Source organism: Oncorhynchus gorbuscha, linkage group LG03 (genome assembly GCF_021184085.1).
Source record: "Oncorhynchus gorbuscha isolate QuinsamMale2020 ecotype Even-year linkage group LG03, OgorEven_v1.0, whole genome shotgun sequence".
NCBI classification, from domain to species: Eukaryota; Metazoa; Chordata; class Actinopteri; order Salmoniformes; family Salmonidae; genus Oncorhynchus; species Oncorhynchus gorbuscha.
Window position 1 is genome coordinate 19,266,458 of NC_060175.1, and position 27,658 is coordinate 19,294,115.

The 27,658-nt window shown below is 47.6% G+C and overlaps 1 protein-coding gene across 5 annotated transcripts in view; it reads left to right on the top strand.

Moving 5' to 3' along the window:
* The window catches only part of LOC124027397 (plexin-A1-like), a 404,375-nt gene that overhangs the window by 162,275 nt on the left and 214,442 nt on the right, over positions 1-27,658 (top strand). For all 5 annotated transcript variants that reach the window (XM_046339848.1, XM_046339847.1, XM_046339840.1 and 2 more), the window contains one exon: positions 22,918-23,058. In XM_046339848.1, the coding sequence (XP_046195804.1) occupies positions 22,918-23,058 (141 nt within the window). The remainder of the gene's footprint in view (positions 1-22,917; positions 23,059-27,658) is intronic.

The following is a 27,658-nucleotide window of genomic DNA, read 5'->3' on the forward strand; positions in this document are numbered from 1 at the left end:
CCTCTCTCTCCCCTCTCTCTCCCCCTCTCTCCCCTCTCTCTCGCTCTCTCTCCCCTCTCTCCCTCTCTCCCCCTCTCTCCCCCCTCTCTCTCTCTCTCTCTCTCTCTCTCCTCTCTCTCTCTCCCCCTCTCTCCCCTCTCTCTCGCTCTCTCTCTTGCTCTCTCCCCCCTTTGCTTGCTCTCACTTTCGTTCTGTCTCGCTCTCTCTCCCGTTCTGTCTCCCTCTCTCCCCTCTCTCGCTCTCTCTCCCCCTCTCTCTCGCTCTCTCCCCCTCTCTCGTTCTCTCTCTCCCTCTCTCTCTCTCTCTCCCCCTCTCCCTCTCTCTCCCCCTCTGCTCTCCCCTCTCTCGCTCTCTCTCCCCCTCTCTCTCCCCCTCTCTCGCTCTTTCTCCCCCTCCTCGCTCTTTCTCCCTCTCTCTCCCGCTCTCCCCCCTCTCTCTCCCCTCTCTCTCGCTCTCTCTCCCCTCTCTCCCTCCCCCCTTTGCTTGCTTTCGCTCTCTCCCTCTCTCTCTCCCCTCTCTCTCTCTCCCCTCTCTCTCCCCTCTCTCTCTCCTCTCTCTCCCCCTCTCTCTCCCCCTCTCTCTCTCTCGCTCTCTCCTCCCCCCTTTGCTTGCTCTCGCTTTCGTTCTGTCTCGCTCTGTCTCCCAATTCTCCTATCCTCTGGGTTCATGCAAGTGTGGGTGTAGTTCAATGCATGTGAGATTTTTGTAGGGAAGCCCTCTGCTTATAGCAGATATCTCAAACCCGAGGGCCACATACATTGACACAAATCTCTATTTTTAGTAATTTTGTTTTTACCTGGCTTAAGACACAGGTCTCAAATACAACAACACACCAAGGGAAGGATGGGCAGAAGAATAAGAACTAAAGATGAACAGAATGTGAGAGGAGAGGAGGAGGAGCAGGGGACTGGGGAGATGAAAATGCGTAGTGATGAGAGCGTCCCGTCCCGTTGTGTGTCCTTTCGGAGAGGTGACGGGCAAGCGGACGTATTAATGGTGTCTCGCCCGGTTTGTCTCCTTCAGCCCTGATGACTGGGTACAGAGGCCATGATGGTAATGTCACTTCCTGTTCTCTAACTTGGCATCATGCTTATTTCCTCTGTTACCCCCTCAGCGGCGTGTTTGTGAGTTTGATACTATGTTTGTACATACAATTGCAAATGTGTGTGTGTGACTGCTGTCCCCTGCTTGTCATTGTTGCTATACGTCTTATTGAGGAGACAGTGGCCTGCTTTGGGTCATGAGAATGAGGGAGCACAAGATGGAGAGCTACCATCATATCATGTTACATCACATCAGTGTTTTATGCGTCCTTTTCTCTCACTAGAATAATCTGTTTTCTTCTCTGCTTTCAATGGGTTGGCTTTTGGTTTGTCTTGCATTTTGGTTTTGTTTCTCTCACTTCTCTTCCCTGTTTCTGTTTCCTATGTTACACACACAATGCCACTCTCATAGAATAGTAACAATGTAACAGGGAGGTTAGTTGTGTGTCGATGTGGATTACGTCAGGATTGGATGAGTGGTTATTGGGTGGTGGTCTCTCTCTCGCCAGTGGAGTTGAGGCCAGCGGGCAGGAAATAGCTCACCGCTGAAGGAGTGATACCCACGTCTTCCTCTCTTGGTTCTCAGTCCAGGAAGATAGTCTATTATTGCGAACACAGTCCGTCGGTCTTGAATGAGCAACAGTGTTCTCCGCATTGTCCTCTCGGGTGATTCTTCTGTCTGTAGGGTCAGGCTTTAATGGTTGGACAGTGTCATCGGGACCAGCCCATTGACTGTAAGGATTCAGCATAGCAATGTTTGGATGAGATTAACCTGAGACTTACTCATAAGTGTTCAACATGTTTTTCTTGTCCGGAAGACAGTTTCACAATTCCCCATGATGAAAAGGTTAGCCTGTTGAGTACAAAAAACATGACCATGGTTCCTTTAAACACTTTGCATGTTACAGAAAATTCCACATCAAACCCCCTTTTAATTACAGGAAAATCAACATGTCAATGATAGCTTGGGAATTGTGTAGTGACCCAGGCAGAGGTTTGGTAAACCCCTCAAAAACAGGAAGGGTGAACCTGGTTCATCCCGTGTTGCACATGGACCCCTCGTGGGCCCTCGTCACAACAGGGAAGACTGGGGAGGATGATTGGGGGGGGGGAGGACAGAGACAGAGACTGATACCAGCAACCCCTTCCATAGCGACCCCGGTGGTCCTGGCCTGATGTGTGTTGTCATGGCTACAGGCCAAACCAGAGGTGGAAGGAGCATCTGTCTCCCACCTGGTGACCACAAGTGCTGCCCACTGAAAGCCTTCAGAGTCTGTGTGTCTGCTTCATTTGTCCTTCCTTTTCACCCGTCTTACATTAGCAGTGTAAATATGTTCCAGTCTGGGAGACTGTCTATATAAATAGACTCAATATGAACCAGTAAGCTACACTGACATGTCTTTAGTCCACTCAGCTCATGGTCTTAAAGACAATGCTGTGTTAACAAGAGATCTTGAGTAGCACAAGGGAAACACACACACACACACACACACACACACACACACACACACACACACACACACACACACACACACACACACACACACACACACACTGCTCACATCAATGATTGCACAAGGGTGTAGACGGTCGCATTTGTTACGTGAAATGGGGTTCTAAAATTAGGAAATGGGAGTCAATGATGTGACTTTCTGTGTCTGCCAGTCAGCATTTGTTTGGTGTGTATGTCAGCATAATTTTAGATGCAGGGGCGGAGGCGGACACAGGGACAGAGACAGACGCAGGGGCAGGGGCAGAGACGGACGCAGGGGCGGAGACGGATGCAGGGGCGGAGGGGGCAGAGACGGACGCAGGGGCGGAGACGGACGCAGGGGCGGAGACGGACGCAGGGGCGGAGACGGACGCAGGGGCGGAGACGGACGCAGGGGCGGAGACGGACGCAGGGAAGGAGACGGACGCAGGGGCGGAGACGGACGCAGGGGCGGAGGCGGACGCGGGGGCGGAGGCGGACGCGGGGGCGGAGGCGGACGCGGGGGCGGAGGCGGACGCGGAGGCGGAGGCGGACGCGGAGGCGGACGCGGAGGCGGAGGCGGACGCGGAGGCGGAGGCGGACGCGGAGGCGGACGCAGGGGCGGAGGCGGACGCAGGGGCGGAGGCGGACGCAGGGGCGGAGGCGGACGCAGGGGCGGAGGCGGACGCAGGGGCGGAGGCGGACGCAGGGGCGGAGGCGGACGCAGGGGCGGAGGCGGACGGACAGACGCAGGGGCGGAGGCGGACGCAGGGGCGGAGGGGGCAGAGACAGACGCAGGGGGCAGAGGGGGCAGAGGCAGACGCAGGGGCGGAGGCAGACGCAGGGGCGGAGGCAGACGAGGGGCGGAGACAGACGCAGGGGCGGAGGGGGCAGAGACAGACGCAGGGGCGGAGGCGGCAGAGACAGACGCAGGGGCGGAGGCGGACGCAGGGGCGGAGGCGGACGCAGGGGCGGAGGCGGACGCAGGGGCGGAGGCGGACGCAGGGGCGGAGACGGACGCAGGGGCGGAGACGGGCGGAGACGGACGCAGGGGCGGAGGCGGACGCAGGGGCGGAGGCGGACGCAGGGGCGGAGGCGGACGCAGGGGCGGAGGCGGACGCAGGGGCGGAGGCGGACGCAGGGGCGGAGGCGGACGCAGGGGCGGAGGCGGACGCAGGGGCGGAGGCGGACGCAGGGGCGGACGCAGGGGCGGAGGCGGAGGCGGACGCAGGGGCGGAGGGGGCAGAGACGGACGCAGGGGCGGAGGGGGCAGAGACGGACGCAGGGGCGGAGGGGGCAGAGACGGACGCAGGGGCGGAGGGGGAGAGACGGACGCAGGGGCGGAGGGGGCAGAGACGGACGCAGGGGCGGAGGGGGCAGAGGCGGACGCAGGGGCGGAGGGGGCAGAGGCGGACGCAGGGGCGGGGAGACGAACGCAGGGGCGGAGAAGGACGCAGGGGCGGAGAAGGACGCAGGGGCGGAGAAGGACGCAGGGGCGGAGACGGACGCAGGGGCGGAGGCGGACGCAGGGGCAGAGACAGACGGCGGAGGAGAACGCAGGGGCGGAGGAGAACGCAGGGGCGGAGGAGAACGCAGGGGCGGAGGCGGACGCAGGGGCGGAGGCGGACGCAGGGGCGGAGGCGGACGCAGGGGCGGAGGCGGACGCAGGGGCGGAGGCGGACGCAGGGGCGGAAGGAGGACGCAGGGGCGGAAGGAGGACGCAGGGGCGGAGGCGGACGCAGGGGCGGAGGCGGACGCAGGGGCGGAGGCGGACGCAGGGGCGGAGGCGGACGCAGGGGCGGAAGGAGGACGCAGGGGCGGAAGGAGGACGCAGGGGCGGAAGGAGGACGCAGGGGCCGAAGGAGGACGCAGGGGCCGAGACGGACGGACGGACGCACAGGGACGGACGGCCTACACAGGCCGACACACAAACACACCCTACCCCATCCCCCCGCCCCCCACACTCAGTCATAAAACATGCAGACGTGTGTTAGTGATTTCAGTCCAGTGAGTGTATTAATGGTAGGTTTTTCTCTATTTAAGTCAGTAACAGGGTCCATTTAGGGAGGGGTTCTCCTGGGGCCTGTCATGGCCATTGATGGCTTTCCCAAGTTGACCTGATGTTACAGCAATGTTAGAGCCATGGTTTTCCCACGTTGACCTGATGTTACACGTTCACCAAAGGAAGGAGATTGATGAGCCCTTTCACTATTTCTAGGATATATAATATATTTATATAATGATTTCTCTCTTTCTTGCAGCTTTTCCTCTCTTTCACATTCACAAAACATAGAGCGCAAACTTTTCCTCCGAAACAACACACTTTCTCTCACTTTTAGATGGATTTCTCCTTTCCCTTTCTCTGTGCACACTCATTAGCTTTCACATTACTCCTTCACTCATTCACCTGCCCTCTCCCTTCACCCTCCTTCCTCTCTCTTTGTTTCGCCCTTCCCCCTCTCCTCCCCTCTCTACTACAATTCAACTTGTAAGCGGCGAGATATTTTTTTTGCATTGCTCGCTTGGCTGCCTCCGTTGCTTGTCTCTCTCTCTCTCCCTCTCTCCCTCTCTCTCTCTCTCTCTCTCTCTCTCTCACTCACTCACTCACTCACTCACTCACTCACTCACTCACTCACTCACTCACTCACTCACTCACTCACTCACTCACTCACTCACTCACTCACTCACTCACTCACTCACTCACTCACTCACTCACTCACTCACTCTCTCACTCTCCCCTCTCTTGCTCTCCATGTCCTTTGGCACAGCCCTGAGCCATGTTAGATGTATTTGGTGGGCAGCTCCCAAGGGTCTCCCTCTGGGCTGTTAGGAAAGTATTTGGAGAGAGAGGGAAGGAGAGAGTGAAGGATAGGAGGAGAGGGAGAAATGAGAGAGATGCAGAGAACGAGAGAAAGGATGTTTGTGTGGAGAAAGAGAATGAGTGAGGGAAAAGAGAAAGGAAATGTGTGGAGAAAGAGAATGAGTGAGGGAAAAGAGAAAGGAAGTGTGTGGAGAAAGAGAATGAGTGAGGGAAAAGAGAAAGGAAATGTGTGGAGAAAGAGAATGAGTGAGGGAAAAGAGAAAGGAAATGTGTGGAGAAAGAGAATGAGTGAGGGAAAAGAGAAAGGAAATGTGTGGAGAAAGAGAATGAGTGAGGGAAAAGAGAAAGGGTGTGTGTAGAAAGAGAATGAGTGAGGGAAAAGAGAAAGGAAATGTGTGGAGAAAGAGAATGAGTGAGGGAAAAGAGAAAGGAAATGTGTGGAGAAAGAGAATGAGTGAGGGAAAAGAGAAAGGGTGTGTGTAGAAAGAGAATGAGTGAGGGAAAAGAGAAAGGAAGTCATCCTCTTGTCATAGCAGTAGCAGATGCCCCAGTCGTGTGTTAGTTGGGCACTAGGGCCACGCCCAAGACCGGGACGTTCCCCCTGGGCTGTCAAATCTGTTCAGAGTGGGAAGGTTCACCTGGGGAAGTCTGGATGGATGGATGGGCTAAAGAGAATAGTCTGGCCCTTTTTCACGCTTGGAGATCATACATTATCGGTCATTTGGAGCAATTACCCTCCACTTTGTGTGTGTGTGTGTGTGTGTGTGCGAGTGTGTTTGTGCATGAGTGTGTGTGTGCGCGTGTGTTTGTGCATGAGTGTGTTTGGAAAAAGAATGTGTATGTTACTATATATGGATGCACGCAGACGGACACACGCACACACACATGTTTGCCATTATTACGTCCTCATTAATAGACCTAGTTAACCCATAAAACCCCTTGAAGTATTTAAACAATATAGTCTGCCACACAGACGGACTACTATTTTTACCCCATTGACTAACAGATTCACAACATTAAATAACATGTAGTCCACATGTATTTAACCCCTTATTTTTGGCACTAAACATTCTAAGCCCTGTTGAAGCCGGTGGAGGGGGGGGGGTTTACTAAGCTATATGGAATTGTTTTAAGAAGGTCATACCAAGGATAACTTTGCTATTTGATTTGGATTTTAAGATCCTTCAAAGTGTAAAAAAATAAAATAAAACATTCAAAAAAGTAATTGAAACATTTTATCTGCCCTTACTGCTATTAGCCCATACAAACACATTGAATAACATTCACTACATGGAACAACAGATAGTCCCCCCCCTCTCTCTGTGGGCATCCTAGAGCAAAACCTTTCCACAGAGGCTTCATATTTGACCGATCGCTTTGATTTGAAATAGATTAAAGCAGAGATACTGAGCTACAACATGGTACATCATACACTGCATCTGAGGTAAAATGGAAAAGTCATTCTGCTTTGAAAGTCGATAAACTTATAATCTCACTTTTGAGAAAATGGCCTTTGAATTATTTGGTACCTACTGGAGAGTCCTTCTTTGTCTACACCCATTCAGCATCGTTCATACCCTCTTAAGCTGTAACCCCACATTGTGGGTAGAATGTTGTGTACAGACTTCTCCTTCAACCCCTTGGCCTTTCTCTCCTTCTATAGCAGTAACCACACCTTGAGCTAGGAGGTATGAAGAGTTAGGGCAAGAGCAAGATAGGGAGAGAAAGAGGGGGTTATAGGAATCATTCCCTTGGGCAGGTAGAGGGATGGGTGGGGCAGCTTGGCTTTCAGATATTGTAGAACCCTGATCAGGTTCCAACTGTTGGCCAAATGAAATGGATGCCTGCTGCTTAAGTTATTGATTGATTAGATCTGTGTGTGTGTTTCAGAGAGAACAGAGTAGGTAGGTTGGTAGATGGAGGTAAATGGGTTCTCAACATAGACACACAAACACATACACACAGGACAAAGTTATACTACACCATATACTATTATTTTACCGAAACCACATTTAGTTATAAAACGGCTTGTAACACATTGATATTGTTGTGGTGGCTGCTGGGTGTTTTGGGTCTAAGTTAGGAAACCCACGCTGTCTAGTCTATCTGAATCCTCTCCAGTCAAGACAGAACATGCCTCACAAAGTTATTGACCTCTCTTTCCGTTTTGGCTGCACTCTTTATTGTTCCCCTCCTGTCTCTCTCGCTTTCTCGCTCTCTCTCTCTCTCTCTCTCGCTGTCTCTCACTGTCTCTGCTTCTCTTTCACTGTCTCTGCTTCTCTCTCACTGTCTCTGCTTCTCTTTCACTGTCTCTGCTTCTCTCTCACTGTCTCTGCTTCTCTTTCACTGTCTCTGCTTCTCTTTCACTGTCTCTGCTTCTCTCTCGCTGTCTCTGCTTCTCTCTCACTGTCTCTGCTTCTCTCTCACTGTCTCTGCTTCTCTTTCGCTGTCTCTGCTTCTCTCTCGCTGTCTCTGCTTCTCTCTCGCTGTCTCTGCTTCTCTTTCACTGTCTCTGCTTCTCTCTCGCTGTCTCTGCTTCTCTTTCACTGTCTCTGCTTCTCTCTCGCTGTCTCTGCTTCTCTTTCACTGTCTCTGCTTCTCTTTCACTGTCTCTGCTTCTCTCTCGCTGTGTCTGCTTCTCTTTCACTGTCTCTGCTTCTCTCTCGCTGTCTCTGCTTCTCTTTCGCTGTCTCTGCTTCTCTTTCGCTGTCTCTGCTTCTCTCTCGCTGTCTCTGCTTCTCTCACTCTCTCTCCATCTCTCTCACTCTCTCTCTCCATCTCTCTCTCTCTCTCTCACTCTCTCTCACTCTCTCTCTCGCTGTCTCTGCTTCTCTCACTCTCTCTCCATCTCTCTCACTCTCTCCATCTCTCTCTCCATCTCTCTCACTCTCTCTCTCTCACTCTCTCTCTCGCTGTCTCTCACTGTCTCTGCTTCTCTCTCACTCTCTCTCTCTCCCTCTCTCTTTCGCTGTCTCTCACTGTCTCTGCTTCTCTTTCACTGTCTCTGCTTCTCTCTCGCTGTCTCTGCTTCCCTCTCGCTGTCTCTGCTTCCCTCTCGCTGTCTCTGCTTCTCTCTCGCTGTCTCTGCTTCTCTTTCGCTGTCTCTGCTTCTCTTTCGCTGTCTCTGCTTCTCTCTCGCTGTCTCTGCTTCTCTCTCGCGGTCTCTTTTTCTCTCTCGCTGTCTCTGCTTCTCTTCCGCTGTCTCTGCTTCTCTTTCGCTGTCTCTGCTTCTCTTTCACTGTCTCTGCTTCTCTTTTACTGTCTCTGCTTCTCTTTCGCTGTCTCTGCTTCTCTTTCGCTGTCTCTGCTTCTCTTTCGCTGTCTCTGCTTCTCTTTCGCTGTCTCTGCTTCTCTCTCGCTGTCTCTGCTTCTCTCTCGCTGTCTCTGCTTCTCTTTCGCTGTCTCTGCTTCTCTTTCGCTGTCTCTGCTTCTCTTTCGCTGTCTCTGCTTCTCTCTCGCTGTCTCTGCTTCCCTCTCGCTGTCTCTGCTTCTCTTTCGCTGTCTCTGCTTCTCTTTCGCTGTCTCTGCTTCTCTTTCGCTGTCTCTGCTTCTCTTCCGCTGTCTCTGCTTCTCTTCCACTGTCTCTGCTTCTCTTCCACTGTCTCTGCTTCTCATTCACTGTCTCTGCTTCTCTTTCACTGTCTCTGCTTCTCTTCCACTGTCTCTGCTTCTCTTTCACTGTCTCTGCTTCTCTTCCACTGTCTCTGCTTCTCTTCCACTGTCTCTGCTTCTCTTCCACTGTCTCTGCTTCTCTTCCACTGTCTCTGCTTCTCTTCCACTGTCTCTGCTTATCTTTCACTGTCTCTGCTTCTCTCTCACTGTCTCTGCTTCTCTCTCACTCTCTCTCCATCTCTCTTGGTTTTCTGTGGCTGTGATTTCCGTACTGGTCGGGATTATTCTCCCGTGTTTCTGGAAGACTGGGTGAGGGAAAGATTTGTAGAGTCGAGGGATTGGGAAAGAGGGAAAAATGTATTGGGGAGTTGGGTAAAGATTTATTGGGGAGTGGGAAAGAGGGAAACTGTATTGGGGAGTCGAGGGAGTGGGAAAGAGGGAAAAATGTATTGGGGAGTCGAGGGAGTGGGAAAGAGGGAAAAATGTATTAGGGAGTCGAGGGAGTGGGAAAGATGGAAATGTATTGGGGAGTGGAAAAGAGGGACAGATTTATTGGGGAGTGGGAAAGAGGGAAATATTTATTGGGGAGTGGAAAAGAGGGAAAGATTTATTGGGGAGTGGAAAAGAGGGATAGATTTATTGGGGAGTGGAAAAGAGGGATAGATTTATTGGGGAGTGGAAAAGAGGGAAAGATTTATTGGGGAGTGGAAAAGAGGGAAAGATTTATTGGGGAGTGGAAAAGAGGGAAAGATTTATTGGGGAGTGGAAAAGAGAGATAGATTTATTGGGGAGTGGAAAAGAGGGATAGATTTATTGGGGAGTGGAAAAGAGGGATAGATTTATTGGGGAGTGGAAAAGAGGGATAGATTTATTGGGGAGTGGAAAAGAGGGAAAGATTTATTGGGGAGTGGAAAAGAGGGAAAGATTTATTGGGGAGTGGAAAAGAGGGAAAGATTTATTGGGGAGTGGAAAAGAGGGAAAGATTTATTGGGGAGTGGAAAAGAGGGAAAGATTTATTGGGGAGTGGAAAAGAGGGAAAGATTTATTGGGGAGTGGGGGAAAGATTTATTGGGGAGTGGAAAAGAGGGAATGATTTATTGGGGAGTGGAAAAGAGGGAATGATTTATTGGGGAGTGGAAAAGAGGGATAGATTTATTGGGGAGTGGAAAAGAGGGATAGATTTATTGGGGAGTGGAAAAGAGGGAAAGATTTATTGGGGAGTGGAAAAGAGGGAAAGATTTATTGGGGAGTGGAAAAGAGGGATAGATTTATTGGGGAGTGGAAAAGAGGGACAGATTTATTGGGTAGTCAAGGGAGTGGGAAAGAGGGAAAAATGTATTGGGGAGTCAAGGGAGTGAATGAGAGCAAAACAAAGTACAGGGAGAGAAGGGAAGAAAGCGTCATGGAGGGGAGAAAAGACTGAGCAGCGAGAGAGAGTTGGTTTTGGAATGAGCTGTGGTTTTGGAATGGCTTGGCCCACTTCGGGTTGACTTGGTGTGGTCTGGTAACAGAGTTGATCAAAACAAGAGTACAACGCTGAACACAACACATGCAGTGATAAACAATGTTGGATTCTTCTCCCGTTCCTTTTTCGTCCTATTCCTCTTCCCTTCTTTTTCACTCCACCCTTGTGATTTTCCTCTGCATCCATCAGAATCCCTGGGAAAAGTGTGTATGCCATTCTGTAGCAGTATAACAGATGTCTGCTTCTCTTAGAGCTATTAGTCACAACAGTGGCCATGTAATCACCACACACACCACTCCCTGAGGAAGCCACTGAGAGTAGACCCCATTGAGATACATTATTTATATTTACTTCTATAGCAGTCCCTCAGTTAATACTGATCTAGATTGTACCAATCTTACTCTATGCTCCCATCCAGAAACACTTGTTTATGAATGTGTCTTTACTGATCTAGGTAATATCCATTCCAGTCTATGTTAATATATTTCTACACATTGCCTATGGAACATGTGTGAGCTAGACATTCATGAATACAATAACACACTGAGCGAGTGGTGCCACTGTGTCTTCTTGTATGTGTTCTCTCTAACGATGCCAAGTGGTGTCTCATCTGTCGCCCCTCGATGCCTCTGCGGCTCTGCCCAACCTATGGTTTCTCTTTCCTGACTCTGATAAGGCCACATAGCCTAGCATCCAGAACAGCTAGCATTGCCCCCACTAGTTCTCTATGGTAGCCCAGCCAGCCTAGCTGCTGGCATAGCACCCACTGGTTTTCTATGGTAACCCAACTAGCCTAGCCGCTAGCATAGCATGCACATGATAATCATGCCAGAGCTGATGGCTGCCGTTTTCCGGCCCCTAACCGATTGTGCTATTGTGTGTTTTTTTCGCGTTATTTGTAACTTACTTTGTACATAATGTTTCTGCCACCGTTTTTTATGACCAAAAATAGCTTCTATATTACTCATCTTGTACTGGAAGATTTTTTCTTTAATGAGTCGGACACGAAGGATTTACTTCAGACACCCGGTAAGGCCCTCATCCCCGCAATTCTCAGGAGAAAGAGTTATTGCTATCAGGGACGTTTGTCGGGGTGCTTTGTAAGTATCCGACGGGGAGGGGATAATCTGCCTTTAACATCGGTCCTTTTAGCCAACGTACAATAATTGGATAATAAAATGGACAAACTACGATCATGTATATACTACTAATGGGACATAAAAAGTGTAATATCTTGTGTTTCACCGAGTCGTGGCTGAACGATGACATGAATAACATACAGCTGGCTGGTTATATACTGTATCGGCAGGATAGAACAGCCGCCTCCGGTAAGATCGGGGTTGACAGTCTATGTATATTTGTAAACAACAGCTGGTGTGCAAAATCTAATTACGTCTTGAGGTTTTGCTTGCCTGAGGTAAAGCTGTAGACCACACCATTTACCAAGACTGTTTATGTCTATATTCTTCGTAGCTGTCCATGTACCACCACAAACAAATGCTGGCACTAAGACTGCGGTCAATGAGCTGTATATGGCCAGGGACTTTAATGCAGGGAAACTTAAATCCATTTGACCTCATTTCTACATCATGTTAAATGTGCAACCAGAGGGAAAAAAACTCTAGACCACCTTTACTCCACACACAGAGATGCGTACAAAGCTCTCGCTCGCCCTCCATTTGGCAAATCTGACCATAATTCTATCCTCCTGATTACTGCTTACAAGTAAAAACTAAAGCAGGAAGCACAAGTGACTCGGTCAATGAAAAAGTGGTCAGATGAAGCAGATGCTAAGCTACAGGACTGTTTTGCTAGCACAGACTGGAATATGTTCCGGGATTCTTCCGATGGCATTGAGGAGTACACCAATCAGTCACTGGCTTCATCAATAAGTGCATCGATGGCGTGGTCACCACAGTGACTGTACGTACATACCCCAACCAGAAGCCATGGATTACAGGCAACATCCGCACTGAGCTAAAGGTTAGAGCAGCCGCTTTCAAGGAGTGGGACTCCAACTCAGAAGCATATAAGAAATCCCTCTTTGCCCTCCGATGAACCATCAAACAGGCAAAGCATCAATACAGGACTAAGATCGAATCGTACTACACCGGCTGTGATGCTGATTGGATGTGGCAGGGCTTGCAAACGATTACAGACTACAAAGGGAATCACAGCTGAGAGCTGCCTAGTGACACAAGCCTACCAGACAAGCTACATTACTTCTTTGCTCGCTTCGAGGCAAGTGACACTGCAACATGCATGAGAGCACCAGCTGTTCCGGACGACTGTGTGATCACGCTCTCCACAGCAGATGTGAGTAAGACCTTTAAACACGTCAACATTCACAAGGCCGCAGGGCCAGACTGATTACCAGGACGTGTACTCCGAGCGTGCGCTGACCTACTGGCAAGTATCTTCACTAACATTTTCAACCTCTCCCTGTCTGAGTATGTAATACCAACATGTTTCAAGCAGACCACCATTATCCTTTTGACCAAGAAAACTAACGTAACCTGCCAAAATGTCTACTGACTCGTAATGCTCACGTCTGTAGCCATGAAGTGCTTTGAAAGGCTGGTCATGGCTCACATCAGCACCATTATCCCAGAAACTCTAGATCTACTCCAATTTGAATACCACCTCAACAGATCCACAGATGATGCAATCTCTATTGCACTCCACACTGTCCTTTCACACCTGGACAAAAGGAACACCTATGTGAGAATGCTATTCATAGACCACAGCTCAGCTTTCGACACCATAGTACCCTCAAAGCTCATCACTAAGCGAAGGACCCTGGGACTGAATTCCTCCCTCTGCAACTGGATCCTGGACTTCCTGACGTGCCTCCCCCAGGTGGTAAGGGTAGGTAACACATTCACCACGCTGATCCTCAACACTTGGGCCCCCCAAGGGTGCGTACATAGGAGGGGTGTGTGCTTAGTCCCCTCCTCTACTCCCTTATCACTCATGACTGCATGGCCAGGCACGACTCCAACACCATTAGGTTTGTTGATGAGACAACAGTGGTAGGCCTGATCACCGACAATGATGAGACAGCCTATTTGGAGGAGTTCAGAGACCTGGCCGTGTGGTGCCAGAATAACAACCTCTCCCTCAACGTGATCAAGACAAAGGAGATGATTGTGGACTACAGGAAAAGGAGGACCGAGCACGCCCCCATTCTCATCGATGAGGCTGTAGTGGAGATGGATGAGAGCTTCAAGTTCCTTGGCGTCCACATCACGAACAAACTATTATGGTCCAAACAAACCAAGACAGTCGTAAAGAGGGCAGGACAAAGCCTATTCTAGACTGAAAATATTTGCCATATTCTGGTCCTCAAAAGGTTCTACAGCTGCACTGTCTAAAGCAGGGACCGTCTAAAGCAGGGGTGGGCAACTCCAGTGCTCGGGGGCCTAATTCGTGTCACAGTTTTGCCCCAGCCCCAGCTAACACCCTGGAGTCCAATAATCACCTAATCATGATCTTCAGTTTAAATTGCAATTTGATGAATCAGCTGTTTTTGCTAGGGATGGAGAAAAAGTGTGACACCAATCAGGCCCCCGAGGACTGGAGTTGCCCACCCCTCATCTAGAGCATCCTGGTTGCATAACTGCCTGGTATGGCAACTGCTCGGCCTCCAACCGCAAGGCACTACAGAGGGTAGTGCGTACGGCCCAGTACATCACTGGGGCAAAGCTTCCTGCCATCCAGGACCTCTATACCAGGCGATATCAAAAAAAGGCCCCAAAAATAGTCAGACTTCAGACACCCTAGTCACAGACTGTTCTCTCTGCTTCCACATGGCAAGCGGTACCGGAGCGTCAAGTCTCGGTCCAAAATGCTTCTTAACAGCTTTTACCCCCAAGCCATACGACTCCTGAACAGCTATTGAAATGGCTACCCAGACTATTTGCATTGACCCCCCCGCCCTCTACTTTACGCTGCTGATACTCTCTGTTTCTTATCTTTGCGCTTTAACTCTACCTACATGTACAGATTGCCTCAATTACCTCGATTGACCTGTGCCCCCACACATTGACTCTGCACCGGTACCCCCTGTATATATCTTCGCTATTGTTATTTTACTGCTGCTCTTTAATTACTTGTTACTTTTATTTGTAATTTTTTACCTATCTTTTTTGCTTAACACTTTTTCTTAAAGCTGCATTGTTGAGGGCTTGAAAGTAGACATTTCATTGTAAGGTCTACACCTGTAGCATTCAGCGCATGTGACAAATAATATTTGATTTTATTTCTAAGGCAGCCCAGTTAGCATAGCATTGCACCCATTTGCTGCTAGCATAGCACCTACCAGTGTTCTTTTTCCTTAATATTCAACGTGCGCACACCAGTTTGGAACCTATATTCTGTCTGTGTGCTGGAATCTTTTGGCTGTGCTCTGAAATTATACATTGTGAAGAGCTTTTTTAAAATCTGTTCTGTGTGTGTCTGCAGCATGCATGTCGATGATTGAGTTAGTGTGATTTAGCTATCATTGGAAGTTGAAATGCGCTGCGTCGAAAGACTCACTACACATACTTAACGGCAGGGGCATTTCATTTCAGAGGGAGCAAGGGAGGGATGCAAAGGAAAGTGGAAGGAGAGATGGATAGGTGTTTACGGGGAACACGCGGAGTAAAAGCCATAATGTTGAAGGATAGTCATAATTTGCTGCCAAAACGTTTAGTGCTGCTGCTTCAGCGGTGGAGAGAGCCGTGCGTGCGTTACTGTGGCTCCTTTAAGAGCCTGGCCCAAGTCATGTTACTGTGGCTCCTTTAAGAGCCTGGTCCAAGTCATGTTACTGTGGCTCCTTTAAGAGCCTGGCCCTAGTCATGTTACTGTGGCTCCTTTAAGAGCCTGGCCCTAGTCATGTTACTGTGACTCCTTTAAGAGCCTGGCCCAAGTCATGTTACTGTAGATTTGGGATTAATACTGTAGTTTTTACACGCACCGGATGTGAAAGGCCACGTCCATATATATGAATAAAGAGATTGTGTGTGTGTGTGTGTGAACATATTTATTATTATTATATTTATATTTACCAGCCTTTTATATTTAACATATTTATTTCTGTTTCTGTGTCGGCGATACGCATCACGTGTGTGTGCGCAATCAGCTGAGACTCACTATACACAGCTGAGACTCACATCAAGCAGCGATGGACTGAGCCTTTGTATTTCTCCCTCCCATGTTCATATCCACAAGTACATTCCATTGAATTGAAAAGGCTTTAATGGAATGATTGCCAAAGTAATAGTATTTTGTTTGATTGATGAAGCGTTGGTTTATGGCTGGCACAGGAGTAGCTAGAATACACATGAGAAGCCTCTGAACAAGCATGTGAGAGGAGAGAAAAGAGGATGTTGACTTTGGTCGCTTCACAGACCATAAGACTGTGTTTGTGTGTTCTCTCTTCATTGTCGGTAGTAAAGCTCTGCCTGTCCCACTGTTTTTGTCTGAGGTGTTTTGTTGTGATCGTGTCGTCTGACCTACATATTATGTGTGTGTGTGTGTGTGTGTGTGTGCGTGTGTGCGTGTGTGTGTGTGTGTGTGTGTGTGTGTGTGTGTGTGTGTGTGTGTGTGTGTGTGTGTGTGTGTGTGTGTGTGTGTGTGTGTGTGTGTGTGTGTGTGTGTGTGTGTGTGTGTGTGTGTGTGTGTGTGTGTACTGTCTGAGAGAAGTGGGACTGTATAGGTTGTTCATCTGTAGTGCTGCCTCTGGTCTTTATTATTTGCTTCTCGCCACTCAGCCATACTAAAGAGTGTGTGTGTGTCTGAGAGACTTATTTCGGCCAGTATAAGCTGCGTAACAAGTTACATTTCCTATTAACCTACAACTTTGATTGGGGTGGGGGCCACAAAAAATCTGAACTCATGAAGGGCTGCAGTTGCTCACAGAGAGAAAATTAAGTTTTACAGCTAATTTGCTGCAATTCTACACATTTTGCCACAGGGTGGAGAGAAATGTTTGCACTTTTTAATATGATTTCTGAGTGAGAGTGACTAACAAAATCAATGCGACCATGATTAGGCCTACTTCAAGTTAGATAGTTGGCCACTAGACTAACTTACCAATCTATTTTTTTGCTGAGATGGGGTAATTTAGTGATTATCAGAGAGAAACTGCTGATGCAAAAAACATATTTCAAAATTGCACCTTGTGTAGTCTACTCTTCTGACTCTCACCAGTAAATTGAGTCCCACCTCCCTTTTGCAAGGGCTGCAATGGCTCACAGTGTTCTGCCACCTCAGTGAGTGATGCGTCTACTGCAGTTCTATGAAGCTCGGAGCAAGACTGGATGCAAGTAATTCAATTGTCTTTGAGTTCATCACTTAGAGGACGTGACTGAGTTATGAGAGATGGACAGAGTTGAGAGATGATGAAAGGGAAAGTGGGATGTGAGACAAAATATTTGCATTTTTTTATCTCCCTCTTTCTTGGCCTCCTTCCCTCGCCTGTTCAGTTTCATTGCTAAAACCACTATTGACTGCTTTCTCAAGTTCACATTGCTGTTTCCACATGGGCTTTCCACATGGGCTGAGTTTCGACATGGGCTGAGTTTCGACATGGGCTGAGTTTCGACATGGGCTGAGTTTCGACATGGGCTGTGTTTCGACATGGGCTGTGTCTGAATGCTCTGCCGTGGCCTCCTTCCATCACCTCCCTTTCCTTGTCTCATTTCCTTGTCTCCCTTCGAGGGCTCACGCCAGTCATCAGTCAACCTCTCTCCTCTTGTACAGGGGACTGGAATTACCACCACTCTCCCATTCACTCCTTTCTTCCTCTCCTCCTTCGGTCTCAATTGTTCCTCTCAGAGTGGGATGTGCCACATCTTCACTTCATCTCCCCCCTTGTAACATCAAAGGGTGGAATGTGCCTGATCTGCTATTATGCATGGAGAGACCCAGTTATGTCAAGACTGTGCTCCAGTCAGGGAGTCAGGGGAGCAGGAGAGGGGATTGCAAGGGATTGGACAAATGTGTGTGCACACGTGTATTAGGTGTGTGTGTGGTTTCTCTGTGTGAGCGTGTTTCCGCAAGTTTGTCTGTGGCTCCTGAACTAGCTAACCTCCCCACCTCCTTTTGTAACATCAAAGAAGTTTGGGACGCCATGCAGCTCCCAAAACTAACACCTACAGAGAACCAGACTGTCAGTAGCCCCATAGCAAAGACTGAGGACACACACACACACACACACAGTCTACCAGTTGTCTCAGTAGTGTGTTGTACTGTAGATAGGTGGTGTTTAAATATACAGGAACCTGTCAGGGAAAGCTGGGCCGCATCCTCAATGACACCTTATTCCATAAATAGTACACTCTGAACCCTGATCAAAAGTAGTGCACTACATAGGGACTTCTCTGGATGATGGCACAATGGATGACTCATAGGCTAGAGGCAGAATTTCAGTCTGTCCAAAATGGTACCCTATATAGTGTGCCTACTTTTGACCTACACCCATAGGGCTCTGGTCAACAGTGCACAACAGTGCACTATATATGGAATAGGGTGCCATTTTGGGAATAGGGTCACATCCATTGGCTAAAAGGCATGTCAAATGCAGAAATTATACCTGCTGTCCATAGTCCTAAAACAATTAGGTTTTAAATACTGAATGGCTAAGCTCTGTACATTTTTCAAGGTTTTTGGAAGTTTGAATTAGATGAAGGAAAGTAGACTTGAAGAGGGGACCAGCTAAGACTGTTGAGGAACACCCCTAAGTTTTCTCCAATAGCGCCGCAGTATGCATGTCATATGACAGGGGTGAGTTGACTTTGATGCATTCACTCTGGCAGCTTTCACTCAATACTGACAGCAGGTGCCTTATCACTCCCTCAGTGCTTATCAGTATGCCAATGTCTTATGTTTATCTAGTCCTACCGGGTGTGTTTGAAAGGAGTTAACAATGAGGGTGAAGATGGGATTAATCTATAGATAGCTCAGTGTCACATACACTATTTGTAGACAGGGAACCTCTGCCTCTCAGTATCCTTCTCTTCCTTTCTCTACAATTATCAAGTTATTTTCAATTGAAACCACTGAGCTTATGCTCCTCCTTACATATTCTCTGAAACCAACAGACACTCAAAGTCAGAAAGACAAAATGGAAAAACTGTAGTGATAATTATTGACCGTCTCCTTGTTGCATGCAGGCTATTGTATCGATGGCCTCCCTGCCCTGGTATAAACCTACAGACCATGTTAAATGTGTCTCTCTCCTCACCAACACCTTAATTATTAGAATCCCTCTGTCTGCTCAGGAGAAAGCTTGTCTTAATTCAATTAGCCAAATGTTGCTTATGTTTCAAACTCACCCTTCCCCCCCTCTCTCCTTTAGTCTCTCACCCCCTGCCCTCCCATTATCTTGCTTGCTATCTCTAATACCAGATAGACAGTGTGTTAAATAAAATGATAATGAACCTACATTTTTTAAATAATTTATTCTCTGAAAACTATTTTCAATATAGAGTTATTAGCAGCATTATTTAGCAGATTAGGTTGTTTTTGTGGTATTAAACCAGTGATCTTGCCAACAACCTTCAGCAAGAATATGAGCAATTTGGAGTTATTGACTATGAAAAAGGTGGGAATTGTGTCCCCCTTGTCTAATTTAATTGCTATGTTTACTGTCAATATAGTATTACAAATATTTGTTAAGAATTTATTTCAGAAAAAATGATGTGCGAAGAGGAAGGGCTGTTGACATACAGTATATATTGCATTCGGAAAATATTCAGCCCCTTTTTCCACAATTTGTTATGTTACAGCCTTATTTTAAAATGGATTAAATACAACAAATCTTAATCAATCTACACAACACCCCATAATGACAAAGTGAAAACAGATTTTTAGAAATTGCTGATTTGTGTAAGTATTCAGACCCTTTGTAATTAGATTTGAAATTGAGCTCAGGTGCATCCAATTTCAATTGTTCATCGTTGAGATGTTTCTGCAACTGGGAGTCCACCCCTGGGAAATTCAATTGAATAAACATGCTTTGGAAAGGCGCACACCTGTCTATATAAAGTCCCACAGTTGAATGTGCATATCCGAGCAAAAACCAAGCCATGAGGTCGAAGGAAGTGTCCGTAGAGCTCCGAGACAGAATTGTGTCGAGGCACAGAACTGGGGAAGGGTACCAAAAAATGTATGCAGCATTGAAGGTCCTCAAGAACACAGAGGCTTCCATCATTCTTAAATGGAACAAGTTTGTAATCACCAAGACACTTCCTAGAGCTGACCGCTTGGCCAAACTGAGCAATCGATGTAGAAGGGCCTTGGTCAAGGACGTGACGCTGGTCACTCTGACAGAGCTCTAGAGTTCCTCTGTGGAGATGGGAGAACCTCCCAGATAGACAATCTCTTCTGCACTCCACCATTCAGGCCTTTACGGTAGAGTGGCCAGACGGAAGCCACTCCTCAGTAAAAGGCACTTGACAGCCCGCTTGGAGTTTGCCAAAAGGCATCTAAAGGACTCTGACCTTGAGAAACAAGATTCTGTAGGCTGATGAAAATGAAATGAACTCTGATAGAGTTCAGTGTGTCAAATCGGAGGGTCTGCTGTCCGGACCTCTGGCAGTCTCTATGGGGGTGCCACAGGGTTCAATTCTTGGACCGACTCTCTTCTCTGTATACATCAATGAGGTCGCTCTTGCTGCTGGTGAGTCCCTGATCCACCTCTACGCAGACGACACCATTCTGTATACTTCCGGCCCTTCTTTGGACACTGTGTTAACAACCCTCCAGGCAAGCTTCAATGCCATACAACTCTTCTTCCGTGGCCTCCAATTGCTCTTAAATACAAGTAAAACTAAATCCATGCTCTTCAACCGATCGCTACCTGCACCTACCCGCCTGTCCAACATCACTACTCTGGACGGCTCTGACTTAGAATACGTGGACAACTACAAATACTTAGGTGTCTGGTTAGACTGTAAACTCTCCTTCCAGACCCATATCAAACATCTCCAATCCAAAGTTAAATCTAGAATTGGCTTCCTATTTCGCAACAAAGCATCCTTCACTCATGCTGCCAAACATACCCTTGTAAAACTGACCATCCTACCAATCCTCGACTTTGGCGATGTCATTTACAAAATAGCCTCCAATACCCTACTCAACAAATTGGATGCAGTCTATCACAGTGCAATCCGTTTTGTCACCAAAGCCCCATATACCACCCACCATTGCGACCTGTACGCTCTCGTTGGCTGGCCCTCGCTTCATACTCGTCGCCAAACCCACTGGCTCCATGTCATCTACAAGACCCTGCTAGGTAAAGTCCCCCCTTATCTCAGCTCGCTGGTCACCATAGCATCTCCCACCTGTAGCACACGCTCCAGCAGGTATATCTCTCTGGTCACCCCCAAAACCAATTCTTTCTTTGGCCGCCTCTCCTTCCAGTTCTCTGCTGCCAGTGACTGGAACGAACTGCAAAAATCTCTGAAACTGGAAACACTTATCTCCCTCACTAGCTTTAAGCACCAGCTGTCAGAGCATCTTACAGATTACTGCACCTGTACATAGCCCACCTATAATTTAGCCCAAACAACTACCTCTTTCCCAACTGTATTTAATTTATTTATTTATTTTGCTCCTTTGCACCCCATTATTTTTATGTCTACTTTGCACATTCTTCCATTGCAAAACTACCATTCCAGTGTTTTACTTGCTATATTGTATTTACTTTGCCACCATGGCCTTTTTTGCCTTTACCTCCCTTCTCACCTCATTTGCTCACATTCTATATAGACTTGTTTATACTGTATTATTGACTGTATGTTTGTTTTACTCCATGTGTAACTCTGTGTCGTTGTATCTGTCGAACTGCTTTGCTTTTTCTTGGCCAGGTCGCAATTGTAAATGAGAACTTGTTCTCAACTTGCCTACCTGGTTAAATAAAGGTGAAATAAATATAAAAACAAGATTGAACTCTTCGGCCTGAATGCCAAGTGTCACGTCTGGAGGAGGTATGGCATCATCCCTATGGTGAAGCATCATGCTGTTGGGATTTTTTCATCGGCAGGGATTGATAGACTAGTCAGGATCATGGGAAAGATGCACAAAGTACAAAGAGATCCTTGATGAAAACCTGCTTCAGAGCACTCAGGACCTCAGACTTGGGGCTAATGTTCGCCTTCCAACAGGACAACGACCTTAAGCATGCAGCCAAGACAACGCAGGAGTGGCTTCGGAACAAGTCTCTGATTGTCTTTGAGTGGCCCAGCCAAAGCCAGGACTTGAACCTGATCTAACATCTCTGGAGAGACCTGAAAACAGCTGTGCAGTGACGCTCCCCATTCAATCTGACAGAGTTTGAGAGGATCTGCAGAAAAGAATGGGAGAAACTCGCTAAATACAGGTTTGCCAAGCTTGTAGCATCACACTCAAGACTCGAGGCTGTAGTCGCTGCCAAAGGTGCTGAGTACTGAGTAAAGGGTGAAAATACGTATGTGAATGCGAAATATCAGGGTTTGTTTTCAATATAAATTAGCAACATTTTCTAAAAAACTGTTTTTTCTTTGTCATTATGATATTGTGTGTAGATTGAGCGAAACAAATTATTTTAGAATAAGGCTGTAACGTAACGACATGTGGAAAAAGGTCAAGGGATCTGAATACTTTCCGAATGCACTGCCTCATATTTTGTTTCAGCCTGATTTCTCAATTGATAAAAATGTTTTTTTCTCACCCATCTACATACACACAATACCCCATAATGCCAAAATTAACTAAATGTTTTTAGAAATGTTTGCAAATTCATTGAAAATACCTAAATATCTCATTTACATGACTATTCACACAGTCAGGACTTTGTAGAAGTAGACTTTGTAGAAGTACTTTGGCAGCGATTACAACTTTGAGTCTTTCTGGGTAAGTCTCTAAGAGCTTTCCACACCTGGATTATGCAACATTTGCCCATTTATTCCTTAAAATATTATTCAAGTTCTGTCAAATTGGTTGTTGATCATTGTTATACAACCATTTTCGGGTCTTGCCATAGATTTACAAGTAGATTTAAGTAAAAACTCAGAAATATTTACTGTCTTCTTGGTAAGCAACTCCAGTGTAGTTTTGTATTTTAGGTTAGTGTCCTGCTGAAAGGTGAATTTATATCCCAGTGTCTGGTGGAAAGCAGATTGAACCAGGTTTTGCTCCAGGATTTTGCCTATGTTTAGCTCCATTCCGTTTATTTTTTATACTGAAAAACTCACCAGTCCTTACCAATTACAAGCATACCCATAGCATGATGCAGTTACTTGAAAATATGTGATTCGATTCGGTCTTCTGTTGCAAAATTTGAAAATATTTTTTTTTTACATTGGATAAAGTACTGTAGAGACTCAGATCTAAATATATAGCAACGTATAGTTCAGTGAGTGCATACATTTATGTGACCCTAGTGGGAATTCATCTTTGGGGTTGCAAGAGCAAAACTACCCAACTGAGCAACACAGGACAAGTATGTAACCTACCATCTTTCTGTGTCTCTGTCTAGATCCTGGTTAACTCAGTGAGTCCCACGCATCCTGCTCTGCTCTATGAGAACCTGGTTGTGAGTGATGGCTTCAGCCCCATCCTTCGAGACCTGCTCTTCTCTCCTGACCTCCAGCACATCTACATACTCTCCGACAAACAGGTAAGACAGATGCACACAGGCATGCACATTGGCACATATGCACAAAAGCATGCGCGCGTGCACACTCGCTCCAGCACGTCAAACTCACTGACAAATATGTATTGCATTCCTCTGGCAAGATAGCGTAGCAGTCAGGCGTCTTTGTCCTGTCGTGTCCCTTGTAAAATGATATATACATATTTTTCTTCGCATATATTTTAAATATTTTGCTAAGCCTCAACATCTAAATACTCTCCACTCACGCACAGATGGGCGTACACACACACACACACACACACACACACACACACACACACACACACACACACACACACACACACACACACACACACACACACACACACACACACACACACACACACACACACACACACACACACACACACACACACACACACACACACACACACACACACACACCTCAGACAGCATATCTAAATAAAGACTTTGACAGGTGTCAACAGGGGACTAACGATGCCTCATTAGTACACACACACACACACACAACCTTCCGCCCCACCAAATACACCTTTAATTAGATCTTGCCATTTGACCCAGGTCCCCACAAACCACCGTCCCCACAAATCGCGGCCCCTACAAACCATGGTCACCCATATCGCACACATGTACACCAGGGGAATGGGCAAATGTCAGGTGTATTCCATGTGGAGACCTGTCAGGCTATGTGGAGACCTGTCAGGCCATGTGGAGACCTGTCAGGCCATGTGGAGACCTGTCAGGCCATGTGGAGACCTGTCAGGCCATGTGGAGACCTGTCAGGCCATGTGGAGACCTGTCAGGCCATGTGGAGACCTGTCAGGCCATGTGGAGACCTGTCAGGCCATGTGGAGACCTGTCAGGCCATGTGGAGACCTGTCAGGCCATGTGGAGACCTGTCAGGCCATGTGGAGACCTGGTCATTTACAGCCCCCGCCGCTGGTTTCAGCTTCAATACCCTTGCTAATAGGAGGTTTTCACTCAAAATCACACGATACATGGCCCCATTCATTATTTCCTTTACACAGATCAGTCGTCCTGGTCCCTTTGCAGAAAAACAGCCCCAAAGCATGATGTTTCCACCCTCATGCTTCACAGTAGGTATGGTGTTTTTTGGATGCAACTCAGCATTCTTTGTCCTCCAAACACGATGAGTTGAGTTTTTTCCAAAAAGTTATATTTTGGTTTCATCTGACCATATGACATTCTCCCAATCTTCTTCTGGATCATCCAAATGCTCTCTAGCAAACTTCAGATGGGCCTGGACATATACTGGCTTAAGCAGGGGGACACGTCTGGCACTGCAGGATTTGAGTCCCTGGCGGTGTAGTGTGTTACTGATGGTAGGCTTTGTTACTTTGGTCCCATCTCTCTGCAGGTCATTCAATAGGTCCCCCCGTGTGGTTCTGGGATTTTTGCTCACCGTTCTTGTGATCATTTTGACCCCACGGGATGAGATCTTGCCTGGAGCCCCAGATCGAGGGAGATTATCAGTGGTCTTGTATGTCTTTTATTTCCTAATAATTGCTCCCACAGTTGATTTCTTCAAACCAAGCTGCTTACCTATTGCAGATTCAGTCTTCCCAGCCTGGTGCAGGTCTACCATTTTGTTTCTGGTGTCCTTTGACAGCTCTTTGGTCTTGGCCATAGTGGAGTTTGGAGTGTGACTGTTTGAGGTTGTAGACAGGTGTCTTTTACACTGATAACAAGATCAAACAGGTGCCATTAATACAGGTAACGAGTGGAGGACAGAGGAGCCTCTTAAAGAATTTGTTACAGGTCTGTGAGAGCCAGAAATCTTGCTCGTTTGTAGGTGACCAAATACTTATTTTCCACCATAATTTTCAAATGAATTTTAAAAATCCTACAATGTGATTTTCAGGATTTTTCTTCTAATTTTGTCTGTCATAGTTGAAGTGTACATATGATGAAAATTCCAGGCCTTTCTTATCTTTTTAAGTGGGAGAACTTGCACAATTGGTGGCTGACTAAATACTTTTTTGCCCCACTGTAGATACTTTTGTACCTGTTTCCTCCAGCATCTTCACAAGGTCCTTTGCTGTTGTTCTGCTTTTGATTTGCACTTTTCTCACCCACGTACATTCATCTCTAGGAGATAGAACGTGTCTCCTTCCTGAGAGGTATGACGGTTGCGTGGCCCCATGGTGTTGAATCTTGTGTACTATTGTTTGTACACATGAATGTGGTACCTTCAGGCATTTGGAAATTGCTCTCAAGGATGAACCGGACTTGCGGAGGTCTACAATTAATTTTCTGAGGTCTTGGCTGATTTCTTTCGATTTTCCCATGATGTCAAGCAACTGTGTGTGAAAGTAGGCCTTGAAATACATCCACAGGTACACCTCCAATTGACCCAAATAATGTCAATTAGCCTTCTAAAGCCATGATATAATTTTCTGGAATTTTCCAAGCTGTTCAAAGGCACAGTCAACTTAGCGTATGTAAACTTCTGACCCACTGGAATTGTGAAACAGTGAATTATAAGTGAAATAATCTGTCTGTAAACTAATGTTGGAAAAATAACTTGTGTCATGCACAAAGTAGATGTTCTAACCGACTTGCCAAATCTATAGTTTGTTAACAAGAAATTTGTGGAGTGGTTTAAAAACAAATTTTAATGACTCCGACCTAAATGCATGTAAACTTCCGACTTCAACTGTAGATCCTATTGGTGCACATTCTTTCTCTCTCACGCGTTCTCTCTCACTCTCTTGCTCTCACACTCACTCTTTCGCTCTCTCTCTCACGCGTTCTCTCTCACTCTCTTGCTCTCACACTCACTCTTTCGCTCTCTCTCTCTTGCTCTCTCTCACTCTCTCTCTCTCACTCTCTCTCTCATACTCACTCTTTCACTCTCTCTCGCACTCTCTCACTCTCTGTCTCACGCTCTCTCTCGCTCTCTCACACACCACTCCACCCCACCCAAACATCTCAATGCCTGACTTTGATCCTCATTAACAGAGACCAGGTGGGTTAAGCAGAGGGGCGCTGAAGGGTGTTGGGGGTACCTCTCTGTGGGGTAGACCCCTGGTTAAAATCCCTCAGTATTAATGACTAGAGGTTGTTCCCCTAGCCCACCATCGTACTCATAACCCCCTCCCTCTTTTTGTCCATGTCTCGGCTACTCAGCTAGCACCTCTCCACTTTTCCCCCTCCTTCCTCTCTCTCTGACATGCTTCCTTCTAAGCCCAAATTGAGGGCCGCCCTCTGGACCGGCTTGCATTGATTCCATTCCCATACATTTTTAAAATGATTTAACCCTTTTTTTATCGCCTTTTTCATCTTTCTCTACCCTGCTGTCTTTCCCATCTTTCTCTACCCCCTCTTTCTTTTTCATCTTTCTCTCCCTCTCTCTCTCTTAACCATTCTTATTCAAGCTCACCCTTCATTCTCTTTCTCTCTCTTGCTCCCCATCCTCTTACACCTCTACTGCCCTATGTGAGATAATTGTGGAATATTCTGGAATTTGATCTTGGGTGGAAGGATGGGGGTGGAAGTAGAGGAGGGGGATGATGAAAGTAGAGGAGGTGGATGATGGAAGGAGAGGAAGGGGATGACGGAAGGAGAGGGGGGTGATAGAAGGGGATGATGGAAGGAGAGGGGGTGATGGAAGGAGAGGAGGAGGAGGAGGATGATGGAAGAAGAGGAGGGGGATGATGGAAGGAGAGGGGGATGATGGAAGGAGAGGGGGATGATGGAAGGAGAGGGGGATGATGGAAGGAGAGGGGGATGATGGAAGGAGAGGGGGATGATGGAAGGAGAGGGGGATGATGGAAGGAGAGGGGGATGATGGAAGGAGAGGGGGATGATGGAAGGAGAGGGGGATGATGGAAGGAGAGGAGGGGGATGATGGAAGGAGAGGAGGAGGGGGATGATGGAAGGAGAGGAGGAGGAGGATGATGGAAGGAGAGGATGGGGATGATAGGATGAGGAGGATGATGGAAGGAGAGGAGGGGGATGATAGGATGAGGAGGATGATGGAAGGAGAGGAGGGGGAGGAGGATGGAAGGAGAGGAGGGGGATGATGGAAGGAGAGGAGGAGGAGGATGATGGAAGGAGAGGAGGAGGAGGATGATGGAAGGAGAGGAGGAGGAGGGGGATGGAAGGAGAGGGCTGGTTTCAGGGTTTAGGTTGAGTCATTGAGCATGTTAATGCCACCCCACTATCAATCCCTGTGATATACCATATAACCAACCCCCTTACCACACCACACTCTCTGATACGCACATACCCATCCCTCTTCTCTCTCTCCCTCACTTTCTCCCTCTCACTCTCGCGCACACACACTCTCCTCTGCCTTGCCGGTTACACATAAGTGTGTGAGGATGTTGCATGGCAGGCAGAGCCCCAGCAGCCTCTGTGCTCTCAGCCCGCAGGGATCCACAAGACAAGCACATTAAAGTGTCACTGGACATATCCACTGGAGCGTGGCCCATGGCGGGTCTACAGATACACAGACACGACAGGAACCCTGCTCTGAGTCTCTCTTTAGGGGCACGGTAAAATGGTCCAGTAATTTAAGGCCATGATTCTCATGATTATTAAAGGGGAAATTTGACCGTGTGTGTGTGTGTGTGTGTGT